At 40.9% G+C, this 21,048-nt stretch overlaps 1 protein-coding gene across 1 annotated transcript in view; it reads right to left on the bottom strand.

Annotated features, from left to right (window-relative positions):
- Positions 1 to 1,037: 1,037 nt before the first annotated feature.
- Positions 1,038 to 21,048, bottom strand: part of LOC124545333 (sodium channel protein Nach-like) — a 150,602-nt gene continuing 130,591 nt past the window's right edge. The window contains exons 10-11 of the mRNA XM_047124233.1: positions 14,071 to 14,183; positions 1,038 to 1,315 (exon numbers count right to left, since the gene is read on the bottom strand). Coding sequence (XP_046980189.1) covers positions 1,080 to 1,315; positions 14,071 to 14,183 — 349 coding nt within the window. The 3' untranslated portion in view covers positions 1,038 to 1,079. The remainder of the gene's footprint in view (positions 1,316 to 14,070; positions 14,184 to 21,048) is intronic.

Here is a 21,048-nt window from a genome sequence, read left to right as displayed (position 1 = left end):
TTCTGCTTGATGATGCATTCTACAGGACGTGATGAACCAGAGAGGACAGTAGGGACAGCATGCCACAGCCAAGCTTAGCACAAGGAATAAGCTGCAATGTTATCTAAGTGATATCAGCCACTGCTTGTAATTAAATTGAAGGTTGTGCTATTTCATTGTGGAAGAAAATGTGAAAATCAAGAACAGATGCCTAGTTAATTACACAATCACTCTTATTTATTGTCATTCTGTAGGAAAATATGTTAATTAGGAATAATACAAGACTTTTCAACTAGATGAACTTAATATACCAGATTTTTTTAGGAATCATGAACAATAAATTCCTATTATCCATTTTTAAGAGACAGGTTATATCTGTTTACTATGTTGTCACAGAAGATCCATTATTCTCTTTATAAGAAAGATAAATATTCAGAAAATTTAATGTCAGTTGATCCTCACAGTAAATAGAGTGCAACAACATTTCCTCCATGAAATGGGAATGGATTTATTGATAACCACAGATATCCATAAACATTTTATTCTTCAGGTAACTTTTATACTAACACACAAACTTACTCCCCATAATTTAAATATTTTCTGTATAACAGTGAGTCTTAATTTCATGTAACAGTGCAAGTTTTCATTCATGTGTCCCTTATGACATCACTTTGGAATCATAACAATGTTCCATCAATATTCCCTTACAACTATTGTTATGTGCAATCAATGCTTAACTACAGATCCTCAACATAGATTTGTGCAACATCTAATAGAATAATGTAAATAAGCAGCATGATTTATGTTTCAATTTAAGCACAGTACTAAATCATATGGCACCTGCTTAAAAAATATCTTGCACATTATATTATAAAAATTAACACTAATCAAGCAAATATGGGATTAATTGTACAAGTAACAAGATATCAGTGATATTGTTATCTCTACTGGCAATGTGACATTATATACCATATAGTGTGTATGGCATTGCAATAACATGGAGTTGCTTATTACATATTGATAAAAGTTGATAAAGTATATTATTTCATGAGCAACATAGATTCTAATTGATAATATGGCTAAACCACATGAAATGAGAATTACTTCTGAAAATCCCATGGAGAAGGGTATCTGATTTGCTGCTTAAAATTATTGCTGAAAGGCTTGGCAAACTCTGTTTCGTGTGAGATTACCTTCATTCTATGATTTTTGTTTGCATTGGAGTCATTTATATTTACACAATGGTAAATACTTCTCACAAAAAAATACATTACAAATTCAACAACACTGAGCAAACTTGCTCCAAGGAAAAATCCAGCAGTCCCTCCTATTGATACTGAAAAGAAAATCAGAAGTTTTATTCATTCATTAAGTTGTATATTTAAAGGTATTCTTAAGGTATAGACAAACAAGAACATAAATTCACAAGACAGAAGCCCATAAAGAAAAATTGACTTCTGTGACCAAGCTAATTAGAGCACTTCTTTATTATGATACTAGTCATAATGTAAATTCATGAAACAATCAAGTGAAACTTACAAGGGATTGGCATTATACTTATCAGTAAGATGTTGCACCCCCTCTAGTCTGGAAGCATACACTGACTTGTTTGGAAAGGGTGTCATAAAGCCATTGTATCCTCTCATGAGATGAGCTTTTCTGCAGCTGTTGTAAGTCTCCTCGATATACCAGATACTGACACTGGGATGGAGTTGACATCCATGCTGGTCTCACACATGTTCTACCAGGTGCTGCAAATCTTGCTGGCCATGGAATATGTGAACATCAAGCAGAGTGTTCATAGAGACAAATATCTCATGTAGAGTGCTATCCTGTAAAAACAGTGCCCTGATACTGTCACATGGGACTTAACTTGTGAGGGCACAGGATGTATGTGGTGTACTGTTGTGCGGTCAGAATTCCCTCAGTCGCTACCAGCCATCGCCTGAATGAGGTCACATACAATGGCTCTCCACACCACAATTCCATGCGTAACATCACTATGCCTCTCCAAAATATTGGAAGAATAGGATCTCTCTCCATGTTGCCAGCACAATCATCAATGGTGGCCATCCAGGTTAGTGCCATCCATCTGCAGTCCATGAGTCCATGTTTCCCAGTCATGGCATAACTCCAAAAGCAGTGATTTGTGTCAAAGTGTTAAAGATATCCTATGCAAGTGAAAGTAGTTCCCTAACTGGGCTGCAGTTAGTCTCCACCAGTGGTGCGGGAAGGCACAGAATGTTGCAGGGAGATCATTACTTGTTCTCAGGTGACGGGTACAGATGTGCAGGGGTTACAGTGTGTGAACATTTCTTGTGGTGAACTGGTGTTCAGACATGCTTGACTAGAACCTTGATGATTTGTATGCCTTCCCAAATATTCCCATGCAGCCCAATATCAGGCCACTGTCACATCTGAATGCCCCACAAAACTGGATATTGCACAGTTAGAAAAGCTGTCCAAATGGAGACCCATCTTGAGGCCACTTTCAAACTCTGCCAGGTGCTAATAATGTTGTCACATTGTCCTTCAAGATGATCACTCGGCATTTAATGGTGTTTATGTCCCTTATATACTCTACCAGGCCTAGTAACAACACTCAACATGAACAACTCCAGTGCACTCTAGTGACCATTCTAACTGTCACAGAGAATTGCAACTACCATCTTTTACATGCAGAACCATGGTGGGTATATGCATGAAGTTCCATTAACATCTGTCCATGTTTTCTGGGTACTTCACTTTTTCATCAGGCAATCAGTGTTCTTATGTTATGATTGTTTCCCCTACATTTAAATGTACACACATAACTGTTAAGTAAAATTCAATGTTTAATGTTTATTTATATGTTTTACAAGTCATAGCACAATTATGTATAGCATCTTCCAACCATTAAGGAAAAATTCTTAATATTGTGAGGGATAATTAAATAAAGAAAACTGTACTCCAAACAAAATTCCTTTATGATTGACAGACTGCAGTTGTGTGGGACAGTGTGGCCAGCATAAAGCCAGCCACGCTAGCCTAGGTTCTGCATGTACCAACAAAATTGGCAACACAGTAAGCATGTGATGCTTGAGAAAGAACTGAGATTGGGTGGCAGCTGGCCCCTACCACTCAACTTGCTGAAATGTCATTACTGATCAATATTTATCTTCAGGTGGCTAAATGTGTAGCACCGTTGATAGGCACATACAAAAGTAAAAGGGACACACCAGCTAGCTCTTGACATGAAGAGTTCTCCCCTCAGCTCCTCTGGAAGGAGAGAGGGATAGGTTAAGGGAGATTAAAAAGTAAGAGCAGGTGACTCAGACTCCAGTATGAGAGTGACCCAACTGTAATAAGGACATGGTTGGACAAAGATGGAAGGGGAGGAGCAGAGAGGGCAGGTTGTGGTGATATGTGGGTAAGCATTATGCCAGATTCAATCCAGAGGTGATAAGAGACAGAAAAAGGTAAAGATGCAATAGGGGAACAAGAGATGAGAAGTCATTAGTATAGGAGTGTGTTGGAATGCAAAAATGTGCTGAAGAGAAGTTCTGATTTCCAGAGTTGTAGGAAAATAGCAACATTTGGAAGAATCTGAATAGTTCTTGTCATGTAGAAGCACTCAAGCTACTGAAGTCATGCTGTAGAGCATGTCTTGCAACTAGCTACTGGGTCCCCAAAACAGTTTTACTATGCCTATTCATGTGCTTAGCCAGTTTAGATGTGGCATGCTCACATAAAACACTGTGCAGAGAACATAAGTTAAATGACAAACAATTTACATGTTTACACCAGTTACTCTGCGTTCCACACTGTAGGATTTATCAGTCTGTGGATGGAATAGGCGGTAGTGGGTAGGTGCACAGTACAGGTTTTTACTGTGTGGATGACTGCATGGGTAGGAACCTTGGGGTAGGGATAATGGTTTGGGAAAGTTTATCCCTTCCCTATGGGACCGTCCCCACAGTAAAAACTTACACCATACATCCACCGACTACTATCTACTCCAGTTCCTAATCTGGGTGATGGGAAAGGACTGATGAGGTTTAGGAAATTGGTAGAGTTTGGAAAAGTCACCCAGAACCCAGGGTTAGGGGAGACTTATTGATTGTTGAGGACTGCATCAAATAAGATTTGAAAACCTGAGAGCTTAAAGATGGAAGATAGGGTATTATGCAACACAGAGATTACTGCTAAAACATCATGCATGAGTTAGTAAGAATGAAAAGCTAAGTGCATTGTATGCGATAGAGGCAGGAGGGGGATGGCAAAAAACGAACACATCAGAAAATGAAAGATATAGAAAACTAAAAGGGAATGAAGAAAGGAATAGTTTCTGTGACGAAATGCTGAAGCCAAAGAAATTAACATAAATTAAGGCTAGGTGGGTGGTGAGAACCAAGGACATGTTGTAGTACCAGTTCCCACCTGTGGAATTCTGAGAAACAGGTATCTGGAGGAATAATCCAGATAGCATGTGGGGTGAAACAGGCACCAAGGTCATATTGTAGAACATGCTCTGCAACAGGATATTTTGTGTTGCTAGCATACACCCTCTGCTTATATCCATTCATCGTAACTGATAACTTGGTAGTAGTCGAGTTAAGTAAAATGCTGAATAGTGTTCACATAACAGCTGATATACGACATGTGCTTTTCACAGTTGATGCTCCCTTCAACAGTATATGTTTTATCCATGACTTGGCTGATATAGGTGGTGGTAGAAAGGTGCATAGCACAAGTCTTGCAGCAGGAACAGTCACAGGCTTAGGAGCCATAGGGCAGAGAAATGGTTGCAGAAGGAGCATAGGGTCTGATGAGGATATTGCAGAGATTAGAAGGATGAAGAAAAGTTATTACAGCTGTGGTGGGTGAAATGTTGCACAGAATGGACCTCACGTCAGGGAATGAGTTTAGGAAGACATAGTCTTATCACAGTAGCTGATTAATACATTCAAGACAAGGATAATAGTGAGTGGCAAGTGGTGTATTCCTAATTTTTTTTTTTTCAGCAGAACCAGGATTGGATGTGATGGCCCGGGAAATCTGCTGTTGAACAATGATGGTGAGGTAATTACACCCACTGAAGGCTGAGGTGAGGATAGTGCTGGACTGCTGTAAAGAGTCTGCGTCTGAACAAATATGATTGTCTCAAATGCTAAGACTGCATGGGAGGGAATGTTTGACATGGAAAGAATGGCAACTGTCAAAATGTAAGAACTGTTGTTTGTTAGTAGGTTCAATGTGAACAGAACTGCTTAGCTGATCTTTGTGCAAGATGAGATCAACACCAAGGAAATTGCTAGGGATTCAGAATAGGACCATGTGAAATTTAATTGGGAGAATGTACTTAGAGATCTAGGAATTTTGACAGGTCAGCTTCACCATGAGTCCATATGGTAAAGATGTCTTCAATGTATCTAACCAAACCAGGGGCTGAATGCTTATGGATCCCAGGAAAACCCTCTCCAAGCTACCTATGAACAGACTGGCATAGGAAGGAGCCATCCTGGTTCCCATGGCTGTACCACTGGCATGTTTATACATCTGCTCCTCAAATGTGAAGTAGTTGTTGGTAAGTATAAAGTTGAGTAAGATGAGCAGGAAATGTGTCATAGGTTAGGAATCATGTGGGCACTGAGTGAGGAAATGTTCAGCAGTAGACAGACCTTGTTCATGGGGGATTTTGGTATAGAGGGAGGTGTCATCAAAGGTGACTAACAGGGTGTGTGGTGGGAGTCAGATGGGCACAGATTTAAGACAATCTAGGAAATGGTTAGTGTCTTTAATATAAAAGGCAAATCTTTCTACTATGGACTGCATGTGTTGATCAACTAAGGCAGATATTCATTCGCTGGGTCCTTTGAAATCAGCAACTATGGGACAGCCAGGTTGATTGGGTCATTGGATCTTCAGGAAGAAGGTACAAGATGGGGTTGCATGGTTTGGGTGGTGTAAGAAGTTCTATGGACTGAGGTGTTAGTCACTGTGAGGGGCCTGATGTTTAAGGTCAGTTTGAATCACAAGGATGGGATTGTGGTGGCAGATTCTGAATGTAGAGGCGACAGACAGCTGTCACAGACCTTCACTTACATACTTCCATTGATCAAGTACTGCAGTGGTGGGTCTCTTATCCACTGGTAGCTTAATGGTGGTGTCATCAGCTTTTTGAGAAAGAAGAGCCTGGAGTTATGTAGAGGACAGAGTAGGGTCATGTTATAGGGATCTGAGGATGGGTTGTGAAGCAGTTCTGATTGTAAGGAATTCTTGGAAGGCTTGTAAGGGTTAATTTAGAAATAGTAGTGGTGGATCAAGTTGAGATTGTTGTCCGAACTGTTCAAGTCTGGGTTCAATGTCAGGTTTGTTGTTGGAATGGTTTTGAGATTAGGTTGCACAGTGATATTTTCTGTTGGTATTATGTGTGAAGGAAATAGGATCTTCACCAAAGCAGCATGATTAAATGCAGATTTACTGCTAAAAGTGACACCATTGGATAATACAGATAACTCAGGAGGAGAGAGTGGCTTTATACAAGAGGTTGAGAACACTGTACTGTTGCGAATAGGTCTTGTGATTATGAGTTATTATTAGTTCTGTGAGGCAATGGTGAAGGCTGGAGGATGTTAAGGAGGTTGCCAAGCTTGGTCTGTGGGAGAGGAGATGTGGTTGATGGTGTGGCTGTTTAGGGTGTGCTCCTCCTGTCTACGAACGCAGAAGGAGCTGGCCACTGTTCGTGAACAGCTGAGCGTGTTGATGGCCGCGGTCAGCTGTCTTCAGGCTGCTGCCTCGGAGTGTATCAGCAGTGGGGAGTCTGGTGCATCGCGTGGTACACCCCAGGTGTTACATGCTTCACCCACTGTCCCTGCTGTCGAGACATCTTCGCGGGTGCCGGGTGAGGTTGGGCCACCCTCTCCCCAACGGGAGTGGCGGGTTCAGCGGCATTCGCGGCGCTCGAGGTGGAGGGTAAATGTGGAGGCTGGCCATGTGGCATCGTCCACTAATGGAGCCCCTTAGGGAAATAGCAGAAAGGTCAGGGAAGAAGGCCAGTGTTTACTCTGTCTGCTTGCCAGGGGGTCTCATCCGAGATGTGGAGGAGGCCCTGCCGGCGGCGAAAGAGAGCACTGGGTGCACCCGACTGCAAGTTGTTGCTCATGTCGGCACCAATTATTCCTGCCATTTGGGTTCAGAGGTCATCCTCAGTTCGTACAGGCAGTTGGCAGAATTGGTGAAGGCGGAAAGCCTAGCTCGCAGGGTAGAATCAGAGCTAACTATTTGTAGTATTGTTCCCAGAGCCGATCGCAGTCCTCTGGTTTGGAGCCGAGTGGAAGGGTTAAACCAGAGGCTCAGATGATTCTGCGGAGATCTGGGGTGCAAATTTCTCAACCTCCGCTATCGGGTGGAGAAATGTAGGGTTCCCCTGAATAGGTCAGGCATGCACTACACGCCGGAAGTGGCTACAAGAGTAGCGGAGTACGTATGGAGTGCACATGGGGGTTTTTTAGGTTAGAGAATTCCCTCCCTAGGCCCGACAAGACGCCTCCTGAGACGCGGCAAGGTATGAGTAGGCAAAATGCAACAGGGAATAACAATATTGATGTGCTAATAGTAAACTGCAGGAGCATCTATAGAAAGGTCCCAGAACTGCTCTCATTAATAAATGGTCACAACGCCCATATAGGACCAGGGACAGAAAGTTGGCTGAAACCAGACATAAACATTAATGAAATCCTAAACTCAGATTGGAATGTATACCGCAGAGACAGGCTGCACAGTGAAGGGGGAGGCATGTTTATAGTGATAAGAAGTGCAATAGTATCAAAGGAAATTGACGGAGATCCGAAATGTGAAATAATTTGGGTGAAGGTCACTGTTAAAGCAGGCTCAGACATGGTAATTGGATGTCTCTATAGGCCCCCTGGCTCAGCAGCTGTTGTGGCTGAACACCTGAAGGATAATTTGGAAAATATTTTGAGTAGATTTCCCCACCATGTTATAGTTCTGGGTGGAGATTTTAATTTGCCGGATATAGACTGGGAGACTCAAACGTTCATAACGGGTGGCCAGGGACAAAGAATTCAGTGAAATTTTTTAAAGTGCTTTATCTGAAAACTACCTTGAGCAGTTAAACAGAGAACTGACTCATGGCGATAGCATATTAGACCTTCTGGTGACAAACAGCCCCGAACTATTTGAAACAGTTAACACAGAACAGGGAATCAGCGATCATAAAGCGGTTACTGCATCGATGATTTCAGCCATAAATAGAAATATTAAAAAAGGTAGGAAGATTTTTCTGTTTAGCAAAAGTGACAAAAAGCAGATTACAGAATACCTGATGGCTCAACACAAAAGTTTTGTCTCGAGTACAGATAGTGTTGAGGATCAGTGGACAAAGTTCAAAACCATCGTACAATATGCGTTAGATGAGTATGTGCCAAGCAAGATCATAAGAGATGGAAAAGAGCCACCATGGTACAACAACTGAGCTAGAAAACTGCTGCAGAAGCAAAGGGAACTTCACAGCAAACATAAACATAGCCAAAGCCTTGCAGACAAACAAAAATTCCGCGAAGCGAAATGTAGTGTGAGGAGGGCTATGCGAGAGGCGTTCAATGAATTCTAAAGTAAAGTTCTATGTACTGACTTGGCAGAAAATCCTAAGAAATTTTGGTCTTATGTCAGAGCGGTAGGTGCATCAAAACAAAATGTCCAGACACTCTGTGACCAAAATGGTACTGAAACAGAGGATGACAGACTAAAGGCCGAAATACTAAATGTCTTTTTCCAAAGCTGTTTCACAGAGGAAGACTGCACTGTAGTTCCTTCTCTAGATTGTCGCACAGATGACACAATGGTAGATATCAAAATAGACGACAGAGGGATAGAGAAACAATTAAAATTGCTCAAAAGAGGAAAGGCCGCTGGACCTGATGGGATACCAGTTCGATTTTACACAGAGTAAGCGAAGGAACTTGCCCCCCTTTTTGCAGCGGTGTACCGTAGGTCTCTAGATGAGTTTAGCATTCCAAAGGATTGGAAAAGGGCCACAGGTCATCCCTGTTTTCAAGAAGGGACATCAAACAGATGTGCAGAACTATAGACCTATATCTCTAACGTCGATCAGTTGTAGAATTTTGGAACACGTATTATATTTGAGTATAATGACTTTTCTGGAGACTAGAAATCCACTCTGTAGGAATCAGCATGGGTTTCAAAAAAGACGGTCATGTGAAACCCAGCTCACGCTATTTGTCCACGAGACTCAGAGGGCCATAGACACGGGTTCACAGGTAGATGTCGTGTTTCTTGACTTCCGCAAGGCGTTCGATACAGTTCCCCACAGTCGTTTAATGAACAAAGTAAGAGCATATGGACTACCAGACCAATTGTGTGATTGGATTGAAGAGTTCCTAGATAACAGAATGCAGCATGTCATTCTCAATGGAGAGAAGTCTTCCGAAGTAAGAGTGATTTCAGGTGTGCCGCAGGGGAGTGTCATAGGACCGTTGCTATCCACAATATACATAAATGACCTTGTGGATGACATCAGAAGTTCACTGAGGCTTTTTGCAGATGATGCTGTGGTGTATTGAGAGGTTGTAACAATGGAAAATTGTATTGAAATTCAGGAGGATCTACAGTGAATTGACGCATGGTGCAGGGAATGGCAATTCAATCTCAATGTAGAAAAGTGTAATGTGCTGCGAATACATAGAAAGATAGATCCCTTATCATTTAGCTACAAAATACACTCCTGGAAATTGAAATAAGAACACCGTGAATTCATTGTCCCAGGAAGGGGAAACTTTATTGACACATTCCTGGGGTCAGATACATCACATGATCACACTGACAGAACCACAGGCACATAGACACAGGCAACAGAGCATGCACAATGTCGGCACTAGTACAGTGTGTATCCACCTTTTGCAGCAATGCAGGCTGCTATTCTCCCATGGAGATGATCGTAGAGATGCTGGATGTAGTACTGTGGAACGGCTTGCCATGCCATTTCCACCTGGCGCCTCAGTTGGACCAGCGTTCGTGCTGGACGTGCAGACTGCGTGAGACGACGCTTCATCCAGTCCCAAACATGCTCAATGGGGGACAGATCTGGAGATCTTGCTGGCCAGGGTAGTTGACTTACACCTTCTAGAGCACGTTGGGTGGCACGGGATACATGCGGACGTTCATTGTCCTGTTGGAACAGCAAGTTCCCTTGCCGGTCTAGGAATGGTAGAACGATGGGTTCGATGACGGTTTGGATGTACCGTGCACTATTCAGTGTCCCCTCGACGATCACCAGTGGTGTACGGCCAGTGTAGGAGATCGCTCCTCACACCATGATGCCGGGTGTTGGCCCTGTGTGCCTCGGTCGTATGCAGTCCTGATTGTGGCGCTCACCTGCACGGCGCCAAACATGCATACGACCATCATTGGCATCAAGGCAGAAGCGACTCTCATCGCTGAAGACGACACGTCTCCATTCGTCCCTCCATTCACGCCTGTCGCGACACCACTGGAGGCGGGCTGCGCGATGTTGGAGCGTGAGCGGAAGACGGCCTAACGGTGTGCGGGACCGTAGCCCAGCTTCATGGAGACGGTTGCGAATGGTCCTCGCCGATACCCCAAGAGCAACAGTGTCCCTAATTTGCTGGGAAGTGGCGGTGCGGTCCCCTACGGCACTGCGTAGGATCCTACGGTCTTGGCGTGCATCCGTGCATCGCTGCAGTCCGGTCCCAGGTCGACGGGCACGTGCACCTTCCGCCGGCCACTGGCGACAACATTGATGTACTGTGGAGACCTCACGCCTCACGTGTTGAGCAATTCGGCGGTACGTCCACCCGGCCTCCCGCATGCCCACTATACGCCTTCGCTCAAAGTCCGTCAACTGCACATACGGTTCACGTCCACGCTGTCGCAGCATGCTACCAGTGTTAAAGACTGCGATGGAGCTCCGTATGCCACGGCAAACTGGCTGACACTGACGGCGGCGGTGCACAAATGCTGCGCAGCTAGCGCCATTCGACGGCCAACACCGCGGTTCCTGGTGTGTCCGCTGTGCCGTGCGTGTGATCATTGCTTGTACAGCCCTCTCGCAGTGTCCGGAGCAAGTATGGTGGGTCTGACACACCGGTGTCAATGTGTTCTTTTTTCCATTTCCAGGAGTGTAGCAGGTCAGCAACTGGAAGCAGTTAATTCCATAAATTATCTGGGAGTACGCATTAGGAGTGATTTAAAATGGAATGATCATATAAAGTTGATCGTCGATAAAGCAGATGCCAGACTGAGATTCATTGGAAGAATCCTAAGGAAATGCAATCCGAGAACAAAGGAAGTAGGTTACAGTACACTTGTTTGCCCACTGCTTGAATACTGCTCAGCAGTGTGGGATCTGAACCAGATAGGGTTGATAGAAGAGATAGAGAGGATCCAACAGAGAGCAGTATGCTTCGTTATAGGATCATTTAGTAATCACGAAAGCATTACGGAGATGATAGATAAACTCCAGTGGAAGACTCTGCAGGAGAGACGCTCAGTAGCTCAGTATGGGCTTTTGTTAAAGTTTTGAGAACATACCTTCACCGAAGAGTCAAGCAGTATATTGCTCCCTCCTACGTATATCTCGCAAAGAGACCATGAGGATAAAAACAGAGAGATTAGAGCCTACACAGAAGCATACTGACAATCTTTCTTTCCATGAACAATACGAGACTGGAATAGAAGGGAGAACCGATAGAGGTACTCAGGGTACCTTCCGCCACACACCACCTAGTGGCTTGCGGAGTATGGATGTGGATGTGGATGTGGATGTGGATGTAGATGTAGATGTAGATGTAGATGTAGATGTAGGGTGAAGATCCAGTAGTCAAGATTTCAAACTTCATTACCATCACTATTGTTGAAATCCACACTATGCCCTTAATTAATATGATATATCATACAGCTTCTCCTGCAATAAATGCAAAGTAAACATCTCATCTCAGAATAATTTTTTCCTTCCATATTATCAAGAATCCCTCTGTATGCAGCACATTTATTTAAAAATGATCTGCAATGTTCAGCATGTACATCTCAGTGACATGTTTACATCTTTTGTCTTGTGTATATTATCTAAGTACGATCTCCCCCTCCAATAAGTCATTGCTTCATCTCAAGATAAGTCTCCTTCCAGATGATACATTTCATTTGTCTGGTTCCAGGTGCCCTAGCTGAGGATTTTTAGCAAAGTGTAATGAATATATCAAACAATGGAAAATCCAGGATGTAATGTAACAATACAAGAGAAGGAAAGTTGCTACTCACCATATAGCAGAGATGCTGAGCTGTGATAGGCACAATAAAAAGATTCACACAATTAAAGCTTTTGGCCATTAAGGCCTTTGTCAGCAGTAGACACACACACACACACACACACACACACACACACACACACACACACACACACACACACATAAACGCAACTTACACACACATCTGCAGTCTCAGGGAGCTGAGATCACACAGCTCTCTGAGACCGCAGATGTGTGTGCAAGTTGCTTTTATGTAATTATGTAATGAATATATGATATTTGTAAATCTGTCTGCACGCGCTCATTGCTGATCCTCTATTTTCAAGCAGCAGATCTTCTTTTCAGTAGGCTTGTAATCAGATGAATTTTATGTTACTCATGTATAATAAAAATTCAAAGAAGACAAATAATTCTCCTATACTTTATTATGTTTAAGGAGTGCAACTGGTCCTCATTTTCTGCCACATACGATATTTCATAAGGGCACCTGCCAGACATATTGAGGTGAGCATTCAAAGGCTGACACTGGCTGCCTGTGTTGCACAATTTGTTAATCTGCTATATGTGTTTTGCATATGTACCATTTTTGTAACTGCAACACAAATCACACTACCAACAGGCAGCATGCTCGATGGCAGAAATGCAAACTTCAAGAGTATTCAGTATACTGGGAAAATTTCTGTTCTTCTATACTTGCAGGTTCCCAGTTACAGATCCTAGATCCATCCCTCATATTGCTCAGAAATGCATTCAATGCATTGTCATTTGTATCATCAATTATAATCTGTAAGCAGTAGACTAAAGAAATACATTGGTGTATTGTTAGTAGGATGAATAAACAGTCTTTTCTCATAAATGCATGACGTTGCATGCCATGTGGATTTCTAAGTTAGTTTACTGTGACCATTGCAGGTTCTTGAGCATTATAAGTACCATCACAATTGTTACATTACATATATCTTGAAATTCTGCAGTGTCTCAAAACATATTTGAAAGTTCCTCTCCCATACTATCATCACTATGCTAGGCTTCTGCATTCTTGAGACTCCAGCCATTATCCTCTGAGTTGTTGTCTTTGAACTGATAATCACTATTTTCTAATAGATTCAAAAACTGATTTTCCCCCACCTACTCTACTTCATGGCAGAAGGTCAGTTTGCCATTTGGTTAGCTACCATTTCAAACTATGTATACCACAGACAACTAAAGGCAAGAAAACAGAACAGTAGGTAGGGAAATATTTCCAGACATTTCATCTGGTTCTTGTACCAATATGTCTGAACAGATGCTAAACCAGACTAAATAAGATCCATGTGGATGCACCCACTTGTATGTGTAATCTGTGCTGGCTTAAACGTCAGCTAAACTGCATTCATGCCCCATTCTGAATCCTATAAACAGCAGCTGCAATAAACATGGTAAGTGATTATTCCACTATTTTAATGTTCATATAAGATTATCATTTATAATATATCTAAAAACAAAGATGATGTGACTTACCAAATGAAAGTGCTGGCCGGTCGACAGACACACAAACAAACACAAACATACACACAAAATTCAAGCTTTCGCAACAAACTGTTGCCTCATCAGGAAAGAAGGAAGGAGAGGGAAAGATGAAAGGATGTGGGTTTTAAGGGAGAGGGTAAGGAGTCATTCCAATCCCGGGAGCGGAAAGACTTACCTTAGGGGGAAAAAAGGACGGGTATACACTCGCACACACACACATATCCATCCACACATATACAGACACAAGCAGACACAAGCAGACACATTTATAATAAATTGACTAATCCATAGCACTCACCAACCAAATCCAGTTTGGTCCTTACAACATTTCGCTTGAACCTTTCCACAGGCAGAGAGTGCATTTTAAGTGAAATTTCTGACACAAAGCTCTCATAATTAGTGCTCCCTCCACTGAAAAGGAGATAATCACATCATAGAAAGCTTATAGAGCAGTGGTAGTCAACCTTATTCCTTCCGCCCACTAGTTGGTGTTCGAGCTTTCATGCTGGGTGATAGGCAGTTGGGAGTTAAAGATATTTTTGTAAGGTTTCCATAAAATTTTGACGTAAACTGTTCTGTAAGTAATTATTATCATATGCTTTAACTTTCTGCTTTATAAATTTTAGAAGATAATGTTACTTTCTCACTTTGTACATCACCATTACTGTAGAACTTGTAGAAGTTAAAAAAATCTTACTATGTGAACAGAGATGCAAACGTAGGTGGTAGGTAAAAAAGGTTGACTACCCCTATTTTAGAGGAACAAGTAGCATTGTTTAAGATAGTGAGGTGTACACTGTATTAATGTATTCAGTCTGTAAGCTTGATGTGACCTACCTGACAAATGTCTTTTGTATATACAGGTCCGCATCCACCGTGAATTTCTTGAGGGAAATCATTTTCCTGCATAGACTGTTCTGTTTTGAAATAATCATTTCATTTAGTGATTGGCTAGTTTTGTCCCTTTGGGCATTATCAAGCTAAATCAAAGCAAAAAAGTTTGATGCATATAGCATAATAAAGTCCATACATATGTATGGAGGAAGCTACATGTGATGGTGTCCCTAATAATGGTTTTGGACAACGATAGTAGTTCATCTATCCCAGATATGAAATACATACTCATTTTTTATCCTTTTTACAACTGTATTTCATGTCTGAGATAGCTGTTCCTGTAACTACTATGGTTGTATGAAGCCCTTATTTCGGACATCATAATAGGTCTCTTTCTACATGTCGACTATCCGATGCTAGATGCATTGCAGTTTTTGACAGCAATGATGTAGCTCGATAGTGCCAAAGGGCCCAAAATTACCTAATTGTTGAATTATGAAAAAAATGTTATTTGAAAACAAAACAGCCAATACAGGAAAATGTCTTCCCTCAATAAATACATGACAAAACAGTACAGAGTGACACAGTTCACAGTGATAAAGTTAACAAGAGAGTTGATATTGGAACTGCAGGATAATAGCTAAATCAATGGAGTTAAGGGTGTTTTATAAACTGCAAACTAGTGAAGTCTACAGAACTACTGCCTAGAGTCAGAGCAGATAATGTGAGTTACTTATTTATTTATTTATGTCTGTGGACCATACTGTATAATGGTGTTGGACACATCATGTTTACATGAAGTTTGAAATATGTATCTACATGCATATGTCACTAAAAGGACTGATTTCATCAAAATAAGCCTCCAAAATAAAAATACAAAGGACACTGACACACATACATAGTTAGCTTTCTGGAAGTTTTACGTATTTGCACAGTTACATATGGTATGTTACATTAATTTTTTGCTATATGGACAAATTTTAATCAAGTGAGATTTTAATATCTTTTTGAAAACAGACATAATTTCTATCATATTTATATAGTTCGGCAAATTGTTGTATAGAAGGCATCCTGCTTTTACAGGCTCTCTGTCAGTTAATTTGAGCCAATTTCCTTCAACATGATAATCATTATTATTTCTTGTGTTATAGCTATGACTGTTTAACAATGCAATTGGTTACTTTTTACATAAATAATTGTTTCATATGTGTGTGGTGATACTACTGCTAGTATATTTGGTTCCCTGAGCTTATCTCTGCACGAATCTCTAGGACGTAATTTTGCTATGCATCTTACAGACTTTTTTTGTAGTTTTAGTACACTTTGTATATGCACATTTGCAGAATCTCCCCATACCAGGATACTATGTGAAATTTTTCAGCAAAGTGGCCCATAGTACATTGTTAGCAATGTTTGTGCACTTATAGTCCTTGACATTTTTCTCATTAGAGATATGCTTCAACTCACTTTACGACAAATATTATTTATTTACCTCTCCCATATCAAGTATTTACCCCTGTCATACCCAGGAATTTATAAGTTTCTGTTTCTTTTAGATTCAAAAATCCGAACTTGACAGTAATATTGCTGACGTCACCAGTAGATGTTTTCAGAAGGTAGGAGATGAAATACTGGCAGAAGTAAAGCTGTGAGGATGGAGCATGAGTCGTGCTCGGGTAGCTCAGTTGGTAGAGCTCTTGCCCATGAAAGGCAAACGTCCCGAGTTCGAGTCTCGGTCCGGCACACAGTTTTAATCTGCCAGGAAGTTTCAGTAGATGTTTTGTTTGCATCTATTTGCAAATATGTGGTTTTATCTACATTTATAAAAAGATTATTTGCTCCAAAATAATTATTCCCTAGTCCATGTTTGGAGAAGATTGCTTTTTTACGTTGTCTATGGAAACATTCCCCCCATGAACCATGGACCTTGCCGTTGGCGGGGAGGCTTGCATGCCTCAGTGATACAGATGGCCGTACCACAGGTGCAACCACAATGGAGGGGTATCTGTTGGGAGGCCAGACAAACGTGTGGTTCCTGAAGAGGGGCAGCAGCCTTTTCAGTAGTTGCAGGAGCAACATCTGGATGATTGACTGATCTGGCCTTGTAACACTAACCAAAATGACCTTGCTGTGCTGGTGCTGCAAACGGCTGAAAGCAAGGGGAAACTACAGCCATAATTTTTCCCGAGGGCATGGAACTTTACTTTCTGGTTAAATGATGATGGCGTCCTCTTGGGTAAAATATTCCGGAGGTAAAATAGTCACCCATTCGGATCTCCAGGCGGGGACTACTCAGAAGGACGTCGTTATCAGGAAAAAGAAAACTGGTGTTCTACGGATTGGAGCGTGGAATGTCAGATCCCTTAACCGGGCAGGTAGATTAGAAAATTTTAAAAGGGAAATGGATAGGTTAAAGTTAGATATAGTGGGAATTAGTGAAGTTCGATGGCAGGAGGAACAAGACTTTTGGTCAGGTGAATACAGGGTTATAAACACAAAATCAAATAGGGGTAATGCAGGAGTAGGTTTAATAATGAATAAAAAAAATAGGAGTGTGGGTAAGCCACCACAAACAGCATAGTGAATGCATTATTGTGGCCAAGGTACAGATGAAGCCCACGTCTACTACAGTAGTACAAGTTTATATGCCAACTAGCTCTGCAAATGATGAAAAAATTGATGAAATGTATGATGAGATAAAAGAAATTATTCAGATAGTGAAGGGAGATGAAAATTTAATAGTCATGGGTGACTGGAATTCGGCTGTAGGAAAAGGAAGAGAAGGAAAAGTAGTAGATGAATATGGATTGGGAGTAAGAAATGAAAGAGGAAGCCATCTGATAGAATTTTGCACAGAGCATAACTTAATCATAGCTAACACTTGGTTCAAGAATCATAAAAGAAGGTTGTATACATGGAGAAAGCCTGCAGATACTAGAAGTTTTCAGATAGATTATATAATGGTGAGACAGAGATTTAGGAACCAGGTTTTAAATTGTAAGACATTTCCAGGGGCAGATGTGGACTGTGACCACAATCTATTGGTTATGAACTGTAGATTAAAATTGAAGAAACTGCAAAAAGGTGGGAATTTAAGGAGATGGGACCTGGATAAATTGAAAGAACCAGACAATGTAGAGAGTTTCAGGGAGAGCATTAGGGAATGATTGTAAGAATGGGGGAAAGAAATACAGTAGAAGAAGAATGGGTAGCTCTGAGGGATGAAGTAGTGAAGGCAGCACAGGATCAAGTAGGTAAAAAGACGAGGGCTATTAGAAATCCTTGGGTAACAGAAGAAATATTGAATTTAACTGATGAAAGAAGAAAATATAAAAATGCAGTAAATGAAGCAGGCAAAAATGAGATCGACAGTAAGTGCAAAATGGCTAAGCAGGGATGGCTAGAGGACAAATGTGAGGATGTAGAGGCTTATCTCATGAGGGGTAAGATAGATACTGCCTACAGGAAAATTAAAGAGACCTTTGGAGAAAAGAGAACCACTTGTATGAATATCAAAAGCTCAGATGGAAACCCAGTTCTAAGCAAATAAGGGAAAGCAGAAAGGTGGAAGGAGTATATAGAGGGTCTATACAAGGGCGATGTACTTGAGGATAATATTATGGAAATGGAAGAGGATGTAGATGAAGATGAAATGGGAGATACGATACTGCGTGAAGAGTTTGGCAGAGCGCTGAAAGACCTGAGTCGAAACAAGGCCATGGGAGTAGACAACATTCGTTTAGAACTACTGACAGCCTTGGGAGAGCCAGTCCTGACAAAACTATCATCTGGTGAGCAAGATGTATGAGACAGGTGAAATATCCTCAGACTTCAAGAAGAATATAATAATTCCAATCTCAAAGAAAGCAGGTGCTGACAGATGTGAAAATTACCGAATTATCAGTTTAATGAGCTACAGCTGCAAAATACTAACACGAATTCTTTACAGATGAATGGAAAAACTGGTAGAAGCTGACCTCAGAGAAGATCAGTTTGGATTCTGTAGAAATATTGCAACACGTGAGGCAATACTGACCTTATGACTTATCTTAGAAGAAAGATTAAAGAACGACAAACCTACATTTCTAGCATTTGTAGACTTAGAGAAAGCATTTGACAATGTTGACTGGAATACTCTCTTTCAAATTCTAAAGGTGGCAGGGGTAAAATACAGGGAGTGAAAGGCTATTTACAATTTGTACATAAACCAGATGTCAGTTGTAAGAGTCGAGGGGCATGAAAGGGAAGCAGTGGTTGGAAAGGAACCAAGACAGATTTGTAGCCTCTCCCTGATGTTATTCAATCTGTATATTGAGAAAGCAGGAAAGGAAACAAGAGAAAAATTTGGAGTAGGTATTAAAATCCATGGACAAGAAATAAAAATTTTGAGGTTCGCCGAAGACATTGTAATTCTGTCAGAGACAGCAAAGGACTTGGAAGATCAGTTGAACAGAATGGACAGTGTCTTGAAAGGAGGATGTAAGATGAACATCAACAAAAGCAAAACGAGGATAATGGAGTGTAGTCGAATTAAGTCAGGTGATGCTGAGGGAATTAGATTAGGAAATGAGTCACTTAAAGTAGTAAAGGAGTTTTGCTATTTGGGGAGCAAAATAACTGATGATGGTCGAAGTAGAGAAGATATGAAATGTAGACTGGCAATGGCAAGGAAAGCGTTGCTGAAGAAGAGAAATTTGTTAACATCCAGTATAGATTTAAGTGTCAGGAAGTCGTTTCTGAAAGTTTTTGTATGGAGTGTAGCCATGTATGGAAGTGAAACATGGATGATAAATAGTTTGGACAAGAAGAGAATAGGAGCTTTCAAAATGTGGTGCTACAGAAGAATGCTGAAGATTAGATTGGTAGATCACATAGCTAATGAGGATGTATTGAATAGAATTGAGGAGAAGAGGAGTTTGTGGCACAACTTGACAGAAGAAGGGACTGGTTGGTAGGCCATGTTCTGAGGTATCAAGGGATCACAAATTTAGCATTGGAGGGCAGCGTGGAGGGTAAAAATCATAGACGGAGACCAAGAGATGAATACACTAAGCAGATTCAGAAGGATGTAGGTTGCAGTAAGTACTGGGAGATGAAGAATTTTGCACAGGATAGGGTAGCATGGAGAGCTGCATCAAACCAGTCTCAGGACTGAAGACCACAACAACAACAACAACAACAACAACAACATGGAAACATTGCTTAGAACAAATGACATGTCATCTGCATACATGACAGCATTTCCCCCTACTATTTTGAGCATATCGTTTAGTTATAAAACTAAAAGTAGTGGACCAACACTGATCCTTGAAGCACTCTGTATTTAATATATCCAGGATCAACATTTTATTTCTACACACTGTTATCTATTTTCCATTGATGATTATAATTGGCTGCTTTCCCTTCTATACCATAACACTTAAGCTCTTTTAATAATACGTTGTGGCATAGACAATCGAAAAACTTTTGAAAAGTCAAGAAATATGCCATAAACTTTCTATTGTTGGGGTAATGTCTTAGTTACACTTGCTATAAATTCAGCTAATGCTGTACTGGTGGATCTATCTTCCTAAACTCACACTGGACATCATTCAAGGTATTGCATTTTTCTATAAAATTTACTGTTCTGTCTTTAATTACAAATTCTATTATTTTATAAAAGACAGGTGTAATAGTTACTGGTCAGTAATTTCCTGGATCTTCCTTGTTGCCTCCTTTGGAAATAGGGCTCACTTTACCCTTTCTTAAACATATCAGGAATATTCCTTTTCCAATGGTTGAGTTTATGAGAAAAGTCAGAGGCCTCACCACCCACTGCAGGCAGCAGCTAATTAGTCTAGTACATATACCAGCTAGTCCCTCAGTAATGGTTCAAATGGCTCTGAGCACTATGGGACTTAACATCTGAGGTCATCAGTTCCTTAGAACTACTTAAACCTAACTAACCTAAGGACATCACACACATCCATGCCTGAGGCAGGATTCGAACTTGCAACCTTAGTGGTTTTGTTTTTCCAGAGTGAAGTGCCTAGAACTGCTTGACCACAGCAGTCCCTCAGTATATCTTGTTTTTAACTGGTGTATTATTTTTATTAATTCAGGTTCATTTATTGGGAGAAGGAACAAACTTTTTGTCTTGTGAGGAGTACTTTGTATGTATTTTGTATTAGGAGAGTTTTGCTCCATTAATTTGTCCATTACTTCAATGTAGTGTTGATTTAAAATATTACTGACTTCTTTAGGGTCCCTAATTTCCTTCCTATTTTTCTTTATAGTTATGTCTTCACTGTTTTTCATGTCTATACGTTCCCTCTCTTTCTTTGTGTGTGACCATATGGTATTTGTGATATTATTAGAAGCTGCAATTTTGTTTATGTAGTAACTTGATTTGGTTTCTTTTATTTCTTACATGATCTCTCCTTGCCCCTATAGGTATCAACAG

The sequence above is a fragment of the Schistocerca americana genome, chromosome 8 (genome assembly GCF_021461395.2).
Source record: "Schistocerca americana isolate TAMUIC-IGC-003095 chromosome 8, iqSchAmer2.1, whole genome shotgun sequence".
NCBI classification, from domain to species: domain Eukaryota; kingdom Metazoa; phylum Arthropoda; class Insecta; order Orthoptera; family Acrididae; genus Schistocerca; species Schistocerca americana.
The sequence above is the reverse complement of the archived record's forward strand: the minus strand, read 5'-3'. Positions and strand labels throughout refer to the sequence as shown.